General features: G+C 29.1%; 10 protein-coding genes across 10 annotated transcripts; 6 read left to right on the top strand and 4 right to left on the bottom strand.

Moving 5' to 3' along the window:
- The first annotated feature begins 285 nt into the window (after positions 1-285).
- Positions 286-2,050, top strand: T552_00912 (hypothetical protein). Its single transcript, XM_018369508.1, has 6 exons — positions 286-328; positions 376-420; positions 483-587; positions 635-980; positions 1,026-1,492; positions 1,545-2,050. The coding sequence occupies exons 1-6, from the start codon at positions 316-318 to the stop codon at positions 2,003-2,005; spliced, it is 1,437 nt and encodes a 478-aa protein (XP_018226691.1). The 5' UTR covers positions 286-315; the 3' UTR covers positions 2,006-2,050.
- A 281-nt stretch (positions 2,051-2,331) lies between these two features.
- On the top strand, positions 2,332-3,386 carry T552_00911 (hypothetical protein; the record flags this gene model as incomplete). The annotated part of the gene is made up of 2 exons (XM_018369507.1): positions 2,332-2,431; positions 2,482-3,386. The coding sequence occupies 2 exons, from the start codon at positions 2,332-2,334 to the stop codon at positions 3,384-3,386; spliced, it is 1,005 nt and encodes a 334-aa protein (XP_018226690.1).
- Positions 3,387-3,728: 342 nt separating this feature from the next.
- T552_00910 (hypothetical protein) lies at positions 3,729-4,306 on the top strand (the record flags this gene model as incomplete). The annotated part of the gene is made up of 4 exons (XM_018369506.1): positions 3,729-3,757; positions 3,799-3,986; positions 4,030-4,215; positions 4,260-4,306. 4 exons carry the CDS (start codon positions 3,729-3,731, stop codon positions 4,304-4,306), a joined length of 450 nt encoding a protein of 149 aa, XP_018226689.1.
- A 28-nt stretch (positions 4,307-4,334) lies between these two features.
- Positions 4,335-5,324, bottom strand: T552_00909 (hypothetical protein; the record flags this gene model as incomplete). Its single annotated transcript, XM_018369505.1, has 6 exons — positions 4,335-4,396; positions 4,444-4,534; positions 4,575-4,657; positions 4,702-4,918; positions 4,969-5,210; positions 5,261-5,324. 6 exons carry the CDS (start codon positions 5,322-5,324, stop codon positions 4,335-4,337), a joined length of 759 nt encoding a protein of 252 aa, XP_018226688.1.
- A 205-nt stretch (positions 5,325-5,529) lies between these two features.
- T552_00908 (hypothetical protein) lies at positions 5,530-6,102 on the bottom strand. The gene is made up of 4 exons (XM_018369504.1): positions 6,011-6,102; positions 5,910-5,969; positions 5,728-5,857; positions 5,530-5,678 (listed from the first exon to the last, which is right to left on the bottom strand). Exons 1-4 carry the CDS (start codon positions 6,054-6,056, stop codon positions 5,576-5,578), a joined length of 339 nt encoding a protein of 112 aa, XP_018226687.1. The 5' UTR covers positions 6,057-6,102; the 3' UTR covers positions 5,530-5,575.
- Positions 6,103-6,197: 95 nt separating this feature from the next.
- T552_00907 (hypothetical protein) lies at positions 6,198-7,658 on the top strand. The gene is made up of 3 exons (XM_018369503.1): positions 6,198-6,374; positions 6,419-7,047; positions 7,093-7,658. The coding sequence occupies exons 1-3, from the start codon at positions 6,244-6,246 to the stop codon at positions 7,611-7,613; spliced, it is 1,281 nt and encodes a 426-aa protein (XP_018226686.1). The 5' UTR covers positions 6,198-6,243; the 3' UTR covers positions 7,614-7,658.
- A 111-nt stretch (positions 7,659-7,769) lies between these two features.
- Positions 7,770-8,403, bottom strand: T552_00906 (hypothetical protein). Its single transcript, XM_018369502.1, has 3 exons — positions 8,231-8,403; positions 7,972-8,184; positions 7,770-7,922 (listed from the first exon to the last, which is right to left on the bottom strand). Exons 1-3 carry the CDS (start codon positions 8,237-8,239, stop codon positions 7,812-7,814), a joined length of 333 nt encoding a protein of 110 aa, XP_018226685.1. The 5' UTR covers positions 8,240-8,403; the 3' UTR covers positions 7,770-7,811.
- Positions 8,404-8,571: 168 nt separating this feature from the next.
- Positions 8,572-10,481, top strand: T552_00905 (hypothetical protein). Its single transcript, XM_018369501.1, has 6 exons — positions 8,572-8,606; positions 8,647-8,989; positions 9,040-9,138; positions 9,179-9,331; positions 9,381-9,499; positions 9,545-10,481. Exons 2-6 carry the CDS (start codon positions 8,657-8,659, stop codon positions 10,434-10,436), a joined length of 1,596 nt encoding a protein of 531 aa, XP_018226684.1. The 5' UTR covers positions 8,572-8,606; positions 8,647-8,656; the 3' UTR covers positions 10,437-10,481.
- A 13-nt stretch (positions 10,482-10,494) lies between these two features.
- On the bottom strand, positions 10,495-11,163 carry T552_00904 (hypothetical protein). The gene is made up of 4 exons (XM_018369500.1): positions 11,052-11,163; positions 10,952-11,007; positions 10,795-10,901; positions 10,495-10,722 (listed from the first exon to the last, which is right to left on the bottom strand). The coding sequence occupies exons 1-4, from the start codon at positions 11,115-11,117 to the stop codon at positions 10,541-10,543; spliced, it is 411 nt and encodes a 136-aa protein (XP_018226683.1). The 5' UTR covers positions 11,118-11,163; the 3' UTR covers positions 10,495-10,540.
- Positions 11,164-11,216: 53 nt separating this feature from the next.
- On the top strand, positions 11,217-12,576 carry T552_00903 (hypothetical protein). The gene is made up of 4 exons (XM_018369499.1): positions 11,217-11,518; positions 11,564-11,691; positions 11,731-11,812; positions 11,871-12,576. Exons 1-4 carry the CDS (start codon positions 11,263-11,265, stop codon positions 12,530-12,532), a joined length of 1,128 nt encoding a protein of 375 aa, XP_018226682.1. The 5' UTR covers positions 11,217-11,262; the 3' UTR covers positions 12,533-12,576.
- Positions 12,577-12,599: the final 23 nt, after the last annotated feature.

The following is a 12,599-nucleotide window of genomic DNA, read 5'->3' as shown; positions in this document are numbered from 1 at the left end:
AATCTTTTCCCATTGAGTATATATTGATATATCACAGTAAAACTCAATGGTTAAGGGGAGAAAATGAAAAGATTGCTCACGTCAATTCGCTAAAAAAAAAAATTATGTTAAATAGTCAAAAATAATCATAAAAAACTCGGAAAAAAAGCTCTAAAAGTATATAGAAAAGCTTTATATTGTTTTCTATTGTTTATATTGTTTTTCTAGAGTTATTTTAACTAAAAATAAGATTTTATTATCCTCAGTAGTACTTAACATTTTTTCTGACGTTGGAGATTTTTAAACATCGAAAATCTTTACGACGACCAGCAGGAAATGTTTTGTGCATGTAAGAAAGGCTAGATAAACGGGATAAAAAGGCTAATTAATGTCTAGTATCAGGAGAATCAATAGATGTAGGAGTTGTCTCGAAAAAGAGCGGTATTTTTTGGATAATTTTTTGTGAAATTCGAAGAAAAACTGATGGATATAATGAATTATAGGAAATGTGTATGAAAAGAGGTTGATTGAGGCGTATATTCAAGAAAATGAGAAGGATCCAGTGACGGGAGAGCCGTTGACTCTTGATGATTTAGTAGAATTAAAAAGTGCGGTTTAAAACGGAAATAAAAAGAGTTCTAATTTTTTAAAATAGCATCCAAGACTATCCGTGGACGACCACCTCAGGCGACGTCTATACCGTCGTTACTTGCTATTTTCCAGAATGAATGGGATTCTTTAGCTCTGGAAACATATAATTTAAAGCAGCAACTGAATCAGGCACGTCAAGAATTAAGTACAGCACTTTATCAGCATGATGCAGCATGTCGAGTTATTGCTCGACTTTTAAAAGAAAGGGATGAAGCGAGAGAAGCTCTTAAAAAGGTCAGAATTTCGTCGGAATTTCCGAGGGAATCTGTAACTAATAATGAGCAAATGGACGTGGATGCTCAAGTACTTCCTGAATATCTGATTCAAAAGATTGATGAAACTCAAAAAACGTAATGTTATGGATTTATTGTGTATTTATTAATTTGGGTATATAGATTGTCATCGAATAGAAGAAAAAGAAAAATACCGGCAGATTGGACAACTGTTAAACAAGTACAAGAATTTAAATTATCAAAGAACATACATCCTTTCAAATCTAAGATCACTTCAATTGCTATTACTGATCTTGGAAATATGATTTTAGTTACTAGTAAAAATACTCTAAAAATATATAATGTTACCGACGAAAAGCCTGCACATTCTTTAAAATGCGGCGAGGGAGAAATAACTTGTGCATTATGGATAGGAGAATTACCTGCTGTTGCAAAGTCCGACGGAACTATTCATATTTATACATCTTTGGATGGTAATGACAAAAAAATTTCTACTCACGAAAGTAAAGTTATTGCTTTGGCTTTACATCCATCAAACGATCTTCTTGCCTCCGCAACTGTTGATGGTGAATGGGCATTACATGATTTAAAAAGCGATCAAACTGTTGCCAAGTATCGTGAAAATACGGGTAATTTTATTTTTATAATTATTTATTTCTAATTCTCTTTTCTTTTTTTTAGAATTCACCTGTGCAAAGTTTCATCCTGATGGTTATTTATTCGCCTCCGGTACTATCGATGGTTTAATCAAAATTTATAACGTCAAAACCGGTAAAAACGTCGCCAATTTCGATTCACAGAAAGGTTCCATCACTTCTCTTTCTTTTTCTGAAAACGGTTATTGGCTTTCTGCTTCTTCTATTCATGATTCTCGTGTACATATTTGGGACCTCAGAAATAACACTCAAACTCAATTTTTACAGGCTACCGATTCTATTCTTTCACTCAATTGGGATTATACCGGCCAATTCCTTGCTATAGGCTCCCAAAATACTATTACTTTATGGTCTTATTCAAAATCTACAAAATCTTGGTCATTACTTCATGACTTTAAAAATTCTGCTTCTCATTTATTATGGGGTTCTCGTGCTGCTACATTATATGTCGCTGATAACACCACTCTTTCTATTTTTTCTTTTTAAATAAAATATATCTTGTATTTAACTAAATATAACTAGAAATATAACTAAAAATTTAACTAACTAAAAATTTAACTAGAAATTTAACTATAATATTATTATTATTATTTATCTTCTTCTTCTTCTTCTTCTTTTATTTCCTTCTCCTCCTTCTCCTCCCTCTCTCCCCTCTCTTCCCTCGAATATTTATTACGATTCATCGTCCGTAACTACACTGCTTAATCTACCGGATTTTATTAAGAATATTAAATGTTTATTTTAACCAAAAATAACACTATTTTTAACATTTCTAGCACTTTTAAATAAATAAATATATTAACTATAAGTCTATGGAGACATCCAGTACTTTAACTATTTTAAATAATAGAAATAACGGCAGAAAAACAAGAGGAATAAATGAGGTAGTATTAGAAGATATTGGTCTTGAACGTGGGTTTGTCGTCATATAAGTAATTATTATGTTAATATTTGATCTATAGTTCCATGTTATAGGCCTAGACAAGGCACGGAATGCATAGTACAAAGAGGAATTCCAGTTATTGATTTGACGGTGGATACACCAACTCATAGGGAATATGAGGCAGTTGAAGGGAGTAGAACGTATGATATAAGGGATAATATGGGGAGTAATGTACGGAATAAAAGAAGATTTGAAGGGGTGGAAGTGATAGATGTTGATAATCTTGCGGAAAGTCAATCGTCAAGAGGAGAAATAGAAGTTTATGAAAGATATCCATTTGAGGGTATAAATTTGGAAGAGATATTAGTATTGAATGGATCTATATCGGAGAATAATAGAAATTGTCATATAGGATCGTTTGGACCAACACGAAGAATTACACGTCAAACAGCGAATCAGATGCGTTTATGGGAAAATCGAATTTTTGAAAGAAATGATAGTTTTTTACAAGCATTAATAAATCATATGACGCCGTCGAATAGAAGGAGAGGGAATGGATCAGTTCGATATTCTAGAACATATCCATATTATATTTCGTCTCGTCAAAACATTTCAACAACAACGACACCTATTGAATATAGTATATTTACAGAACAATCTAATATTAACAGATTTTCGAAAAAAGATGCATTGATAACACAACGTCCATTTAAAGAAGCACCTAGTGCGATGAAGGGATTTACAAGATCATTAAATAAGTCACAAAAACTAGTATGTCCAAATTGTATTGATGAATTGGGTGTTTCAGATGATTTTATAAAAAGAAGTATATGGATGGGGAAATGTGGTCATATTTATTGTGGTAGTTGTGCAAAAATTTTTAAATCAATGAAATCAAAAGGTCCTCAATCAGTTATATGTCCTGTTAAACATTGTAATAAAGTGATTTCTGGAAATCATAATTTACGGGAAATTTACGTATAATTTTAAATTAGAATTAATAAAAAGAGTACATGAATTCTCTTGTTTTTTATATCTGGATTTTTATATCTTATGAACTTTTTATCAATTTCTAATATTTTTTTAAAGAAATTAGATTTTTTGAAAAACGAATATTTGTATAATATGAAAACAGCTAGAAATAAAAGTAATTTTTGATAATGTTTGTATTCTTTCTAATATTAATTAAAGAACTTTTAAATTATCTTTTTTTATATAATATTTTATCTTGTTTTGGTTGGATCCTTATCTTTTTATATACATTTTTCATTCAGAAAAATTCACTGATTAGTCATCATTATAAACAACTGATATTTCTTCTTAAATATGTCCAAACATTTGCAGTTTTGGAGATTGTAAATGCTTGTCTTGGTATATAAAATTACAATAATACAAGTCATTTTTATTTGGCAGGTATAACTTCATCACCTGTTTTTACAACAATTATACAAGTTTCTTCACGTCTTCTACTTTGTTGGGGTATTTTGAATGTATATCCTCCTATTGTATTGAAAACTAGTGCATTTTTTTCCATGAGCTATGCTTGGAGTATTACAGAGATTGTTCGTTATAGCTATTATGCAAGTAATTTAAAGAAAAAAGCACCCTTTATACTTGTATGGCTTAGGTATTGTCTTTCCTCCTATACAAATGACTTATAGTTTAATTCTAAGATATAATCTTTTTTATATTTTATATCCTTTAGGAACATCTAGTGAAATACTACTTATTTGGAAAACACTGGCATATATTAATCATGAAAAACATGCTTATACCTTAGTTCTTAAAGGAATTCTTATGATTTACATTCCAGGTATATTTTTTTCCTGTTATTAATAATACTTTATTTTTTTTTAGGCTTTTATATCATGTATAGGCACATGATTCATCAAAGAAGGAAATAAACATGTTATTTCCTCAATTCTATATGATTTACCTTAACGCATTCAAAATAAAACGCTGTCGTTCAGAAAGAGGAAGTGAATTTGCTTGTTCTAGAACAATATATTACTATAAATTTATTATAAACATATTTTAAAACCTCGAAGTACCATAATCTTTGATGCAAGCTTCTCAAATTCCTCAATATCCTTTTCACTACCTTTTTCATTCTTATTTTCATCATTATTTTCCTATATCATTTTAATAAAACATATATATTTAATTTAATACATTAAAAAAATCTTCTATACAATCAGATAGCTTCTCATCCCAAACATATGCCTCTAATGCTTCTCTAACTCTCTCAATTCCTTCTTTTTCTTGTAAAAAATCTCTCTTATTACTCATTCATATATACCTTTTGATTCTTTTGTAGATTGACGCAAAAGATCAACATATTCAAATCCCTCATTATAACAGGCATCTAAAAGTGCCTCGTCCTCAATATATTTAGTTAAATTACCCTCTGTTTTATCTTTTTCTGGCACTTTTACTACTAATAATACCCCATCCCATAAAGGTCCACATGCTTCAACTATTCGTCTGATTTCTTTTACTTGTTTTATAACATATTCCTACAATAACTAAATCACCGTATTCCCCCAATGTTATATGTTAAATATACATTAATTTTGGGCTCTTTTCTTCCTTTAAAAACAATAATAATGGCTCCTAGCACTTCTCTTACTTGAGATGCTTCTTCTGATAGATATGGCTTAATCCATTGCTCAATTTCTTCATATTTAAACTCGTCAATCCAAATATCTACTGTTTTATTATAATATTTTGTCTTAAATTCTATCTGATGCACAATTCCTGCATGATTTCTTGTCTCTGAAGAGATATCTGGTAAGATTCCAGTTAATTCTAAAGAAAAGCCATTCAAAAGCAGAAAAAAGGAAATAAATCAATAAAACCTTTAAGAAATGTTAGTTTTCCTGAGTTTGGTGTTCCAAGAACTAGTATTTTCTTGGAAACCATTCAAAAACAACAAGAAAAAATTTTTTGGTTATTAATGTTTAAATATCTAAAAAACTTATTCTTATGTATCTAAATAATTTAATATTATTCTTTTCTTTTCTTATTTAAGCTTATTTATATCCTTTTTTTTCTTTTATTTTCTAGTCTTAATCTATTAAGATAACAAAAAATCTCAAAAATATTCTTATAAAGGATTTCATATATACTTTTTTTAAATAAAAATAAAATCCTTTTTACATATCATACATTTTTTATCTCCTTTGTTGCCCCCTTGCACGTGCTACTGTTGCTCTACCTCGTGCTAAACCAATCCCTCGTCCACGTACCGCTCTTGACCGAAACATCGGTGCATTTCTAATCTCATTAAGTTCCTTTTCCTTCTTATTCCTTTTCGATCCTTTACCTTAACATATCTGGTACTACAAAAAACCTTACATGAGATCCACGGATATATATATAATCCATATGTGAAACCCGTCCATCTCTTGCTGTAACCGTTATATCTCTTAGCTGGATATTCATATTATCCTCAGCTAGACATAATAATCTTAGTTTATATTATGCTTTTCATCTATCATTCCCAACCTTCTGTTAACTTTCCACGATAAACTGTGCCATCATCTAGCTCACAAGTAATAATATGGCCTGTTCCTGGTAAATAATAACATAATATCTATTATTAATACCTGTTGATTCGTGCAGAAGCTTTAAAGGAATACCAATTGTGCCCATCAGGTTTTTTAAGGTCAGTTGATCGATATAAAAAAGAGTAAAGAGTTTAAAGGCTATAAATAGTGGGATAAAACCGGATATAAGAAGATATATAAGTATATTTTATAAGGAGTTTTTATTTCTTCCTTTTTTTTTGGTGAAAAAAAGACGGGTTTAAAGGGTAATTTGATTGTTTCAGAAAATTGATATGGGTTGTCAGAATGGATGTAATAAAGAGAAGAAATATACAGGAGAAAGTGGTACAAAACCCTCTAATATATGTGGACGATGTAAAGAAAGAGAATCGTCGTTTTTTTCTAAGTCAGAGGGCTTTTGTAGGTATAAAATAAGGTTTTTTTAAAAGAAATTTAAATAGTTTTTAGTGAGTGCTTTGTAAGTTATATAAAACGAAAGTTTCATAAGACATTAGAGTCTTTTTTTAAGGGGGATATAACTTTTAAGGGTAACAGGGCTTTAATTGCGGTTTCTGGAGGAGCATCACTAGCACTTATAAAATTTTTATCAGAAAAGTCAGATAAGGTTAAATTTGGGGGATATTTTAGTATGATTGACTTTATACATGTTGAGGAAGAATGTATTGTGAAGGAAGTGTTAAGTCCGCTGTATATTTGTGAAAAAATAAAAGAGATGGTTCCAGGATCAATGTTTTTTTTGGTTAATTTGAAGAATTATGTATTTAACTCGGATGAAAATGTTAAATTGATATGGGATAAGAGATCAGATACGTTATTAAGCTCTGGAATATCTAAAGATACATTTGATTCATTGGATGATCTTTTATCTCCATTATCTTCTATAACATCACGTATGGATATTATGAAATGTATACGTAATAATATTATCTATGATTTTGCAAAGAAGAATGGATACAATGTTATTATTTTTGGGGATACAGTTTCTTCAATTGCATCTAAAATTATTTCAGAAATAGCAAAAGGTCGAGGATACTCTATACCATGGGAAACTCAAGGGAAAATAAAACATTTATATGGTATTTTTTATTAAATTTTTTCTTTAATCTAGCTAAATATTTGAGATATATGGTTATTGAGACCAATGAAAGATATTTTAAGACAAGAAGCATATTATTTTTTAGAGATCAGTGGGATTCAAAATATAAAGAAGTTTTATCATAAAGCTACTACAATAGATGAATTAGTGGATCAATATTTTGATGATCTTGAGAAAAATAATCCTAGTTTTTTATTTACTGTTGCTAAAACTTCAGCAAAACTTCAGGTTCCAGAAATAAAAGATACAAAAGAATATTCTAATTCAAAATTTTGTTTTATATGTCAAATGCCAAAAGAAAATAATGTCAATGATTGGCTTAAAAAAATAACAGTAAATAAAACTGATCTAATAAATGTTACCAATATCGAAATAAATAAGGATTATGAGAATTATGTTGATAAAACAAAGGATGTATGTTATGGATGTTTTGTTATGTTAAGAGGATCTAAAAGTGAACTTATTCTTCCGTATTTTGAAAAAGGAAACATTAATTGTATAAGAAACCCTAAAGATGAAGTTTTAAGCAAATATCTTATAGAATAAAGCAATAATAATCTTTAAAATTTCTAATACATGCTAATTTTATATCTTGAAAAAATATCATAATTAGCTTTATAGCTAATTATATGTATCAATATAAAACATATCTATATAAATGTTAATATTATAAATGTATAAATAAAAAGTTTTGTAAATACTCATTAATTCTAATATTGAAATAAAAAATTATAATTGCAAATATTAATCTATTTTTTTGCGTTCTTTTAATGCTTTTTCAAATATAATATAGTTTCTGATATTACATTTATAATAAGCAAAAAGCATATCTCCAATAATAGGAATTAGTCCCATCTAACATATATTTCATACCTTTTTTTAAATAAAAATACATAAAACTTACCGAAAATGCAATAATAATATTTATATACATTTCAATCACAATAGCCTTAGATATTCCTGCTTTCATGTAAATTTTTACAATTCTCATTGATAAATATAAATTGATTATATCCCCTATAACCGGTATCATACCAATAATTGCTGACCATCCAAAACGCATCTCACAACAAATAAATTTCGCTGAATAATCAAGTCTATATACACTTATTTTTGTCTTTTATTTTACATTAATTATTATTATTATACTATCTTATCTATACTTTTTTCATTATTTTTATTTCTTTTTTTGATAATCCCTCCAATTCCACTTCTTTCTTCTCCCAATATTTTACCTGAATTCAATTCTCATCAATCTTTCTCATATACCTGTATAAACTAACAAAATATTCTTTCATCTCTTTATCATATGGATCCAATCGCTCAAAAATACTTTTTTTCTTTAAAATATTCTCTCAATTCTTTATTACTTTTACCTATCAAAATCTCTATCTCTAATAACATACTAATTCTCTATTAATCCTCTTAATCATGTATTTATTTCTACCTTAATAATTCTACTATAATTCATTTATATATTATCAGCTAGTTCGATAAAATCTGATGACGTTGGAGCTTTTGATAACTTAAATATTGGAGGTAAGCAAGGGATATTAGAGAGATAATTAATAAATAACAGTATAAAAGACATGATATCATTTAGAAATGCAACATTTGAGGAGATTTTGGATGATTTATCGGTTAGATTTATAGTTAATTTACCGGAGGAAGAACTTGGATCAGTTCCACGAATATGTTTTCAAATTGAACAGGCACATTGGTATTATGAGGATTTTATTAGGGAGTTAAATCCTCAATTGCCATCTATGCATTTGCGAACTTTTTGTTTGACGTTATTTGCACATTGTCCGCTGTTATGGAAGTGGGATAAAGAACATGAAAAAGCGTATGATAATTTTCTAAAGTATAAGACAAGAGTTCCTGTTAGAGGAGCTATTTTATTGAATGAAAGGTGTGAAGAGGTGATTAGATCTATATGATGGGGATTAATGAGATTATTTAATTTTATAAGTGTGTTCTTGTGAAAGGATGGAAAAATTCGTCTGGATGGGGGTTTCCAAAGGGGAAAATAAACAAGGATGAATTAGATATGGATTGTGCTATTCGAGAAGTATATTTTATTAATATGGAAATTATAATTAATTGGTTAGGTATTTGAAGAAACGGGATTTGATATTTCGAAGCTTATACAGCCAAAAGAATATATAGAAATTACGCTTTGTGAACAGAATATTCGTCTTTATATAATAGCAGATGTTCCTAGTGATACGAATTTTATAACGCATACTCGAAAAGAAATTAGTGTAAGTCGTATTTGGAAATTATTATAAGATTGAAAAATAAATCAATTAGAAAATAAAATGGCATAAACTTTCAGATCTTCCAGCATATTCAAAATATAAGAAAAGGGATAATTATGAGGATAAAGAAACATCAAAATCTAAATATTATTTAGTAGCACCATTTTTAGAGTAAATTTATTGAAATTATGATGAATGATTACTAATAAATTTAAGACCTTTATTGGGATGGATTCGAAAGAGAAAGAAATCTTATTTGAATTCTGAAGAAATAATAAAAGAATACATTGATTCAGATTTTGAAGCGTATCAAAATGTTTGTAAAAAGAATTCTGAAACACTTAAGACACTTCTTGGAATATCATCATATTCTCCTATTAGTACAACATCTTTTACTATGTCTGTTGATTTTACACATTCATCTAAGGAAGAAGTTACTTTTTCAAATAAAAATATGTCTGATAATAATCGTAAATCTAATACAAAATATGACAAAGATACTGTATTTAATATTCAAAGAAAAGATTCAGAAGAAAAAAATAGGGGCGCTAAAAGAATTATGGAATTGTTACACTTTAATATTAATAATAATGCAAATAAAGTATATGAAAAGGATATATCTTATGAAAGAAATAATAAGGCTCTTTCTTTCGAAGAAAAATTGAGAAAAAATAGAAATTATCCTTCATCGCCTTCAGAAATTCCTTCAAACTTTTTAACAAATACAACAAGCATATTTAATCAGGTTTCTTTAAATACTTTAGAAGAAAAAAATACAAGTTCAAATTACAATATGAATAATTGCAATAAAGAAAAGTTACTTTTGGCATTATTAGGAAAACATGTCAATGATTTAGGAGCAAATTCATTACAAAAAAATAATTTAAATATAAAAAATGATACAACAATTAAACAAATAAATACGAATAAACATTCCGGAAATGCTTATAAACCAGATAGATTAAAAAATATTGAAACACCATTATTGTCAAAAGTATCACCATCATCTTTTGTTACAAATACAAATGGTACAACTACCGAGAAATTAGATGCACAATTACTTTGTTATTTGGAAAATGTCATTTTAAAAGCAAAGAATCAAAATTGAGTTCGAACGAAACGATTTTTTGTGTTTTCATTAAACTCTCTCTCTCTCTCTTTCTCTCTCTCTATATATAATATATAATATTTCGACTTTTATAATTTAAGTTATTAAAGGATATTTTGCTGATGAAAAGGACTCCAAATTCCTCTGATACTCTTATTCATACTAGATACGGGCCATTTAATTTTCTTCAGTTTTGCACCACTCGAATTTTTTAATAATTCAGCTTTTTTCAAAATCTGTTGAGGATCTAAATTTCTTACACAAATCACCTTTTCTCTTCCATTCACTACCACACTTAAATATCAATTATAACTATAACTTCTTTCTTTATAAAGAAAAAAGCACTTTTATTCTTTACCATAGACACCTCTTATAATAGGATGTTTTCCTGGTCTTCTTGAAACAATCATTTCAATATATGGATTATCTTTCGAAAACTTCAAGAGCATCTTCTTAAGAAAAAGGCTTATCAAATCCTTTATTAATAAAGGAAATTTATACATTTTTCAACATACTTCATACCTCGTGAACTTCCTGCCCAATTACAGTAGCAGAACTGGATTTTTTTACACTTGAAAAAATTAAAAAAAAATAATGGAATTATAGATGATTTACTTGAAAAATATATGCACCAAAGCCATTTCTTCCTTTTGAAACTTGTTGAACAACTTGGATGGGCATTTCTCTTATTTTTTTATTTTTTTTGAGGGAAATCTGAGGATCTCGAGACAACTTAAGAAACCGTCAAAAAAAACAAAGTTAAAATTACTTATATTTATACACTTTACAAGTATTTTAAAGGGTATAAAAGGGCTTAAGGTATAGAATGACGGATAAACTTCCACCGCCTTTATTAGCACTTTTTCAAGCAAGACCACCTTTACGATATCTTCCACCTTGTGATGTTGCACCATCATTGCGGAGAACACCTAGAATTTCAGGAGTTGCACGTTATGTTCATATGCTTGCGGATTATGATAAGGATTATCATCCAACAGAATCATGGTTAGAACGACGAGAGCGAAAACGAGAGGAAAAAAGAAGAGCTCAAGAAGAAGTGATACGAAAAGGTCTTGCGATGTGTAAGAGGAGATTAAAGAAGAGGGAATATGTATTGATTAGGATAGACCATCCTCGTCAGGATCCAAATATCAAAGGAGATCCGTATAAAACATTATTTGTATCAAGATTGAGTTATAAAGTGACGGAACAAGATTTAATGCGAGAATTTGGACGCTATGGAAGAATTGAAAGGGTATAATTGAGGAATTGTTTTTTATTATCTAAATATTAGATTCGTGTGGTAACGAATATTAAAGATAATAAGCCAATGGGGTATGCTTTTATTGTATTTGAAAGGGAAAGAGATATGAAAGGTATTTTTGGATTCTTTTTTATTTAATATATATTTAAAAGAATTAATATTATATTTAGCTGCGTACAGAGAAATGGATGGTGTACGTATTAAAGATCGTCGAGTGGTCGTCGATGTCGAAAGAGGTCGAACCGTAAATGGATGGAAACCTCGACGTTTAGGTGGAGGATTGGGTGGAAGAGGTTATACAAAGGAAATATTGATTCGTCCTTTGGGATATGGTGATCGTATAGGAAGAGATAAGTATCGAGGAGGCGGATCTCGTGGATCAAGTTATAAAGAGCGTTCTGGAGGTTTTCATGGAAATCCTAAATCATCTTCAAACGAATGGAAAGGATTTAATGATAAACCAAAAGGATCGAAAGCAGGAATTGGCTATAAAGGCTCTGATAAAGATCCATTTAAAAGCGAATACCAGGAGTCCTCTTCAATTGAGCAAAATGGATCTCACTTTCCAGATGTTCCTCCAGGAACACCTACAGGACCTTCAGGACGCAATTCAAATATTTCTCGTTATAAGGGTCTTGAAAATCATGATCCTAGACATACAAATAATACCAATTATTCTAGCGGACATCATGATTACAAAGAAAGCGACAGGTATAAATCAGATCATGATTATAGACATGAATATAATGGTCGTGATGATAGAAGGCGAGACCATGATAATCAGAGTCGTGAAAAAGAAAGAGATCGATCTTCCAAAAGAAGAAGATATTAATTTTAAAAAATATGCTATATATATATATATATTAAACCCCGTCCATTTAATTTCTTTATAAATAAAA

The sequence above is a fragment of the Pneumocystis carinii genome, assembly GCF_001477545.1.
Source record: "Pneumocystis carinii B80 chromosome Unknown supercont1.4, whole genome shotgun sequence".
Classification (NCBI taxonomy): Eukaryota; Fungi; Ascomycota; class Pneumocystomycetes; order Pneumocystales; family Pneumocystaceae; genus Pneumocystis; species Pneumocystis carinii.
Note: the sequence above shows the minus strand (reverse complement) of the source record. Positions and strands in the feature narration are given on the sequence as shown.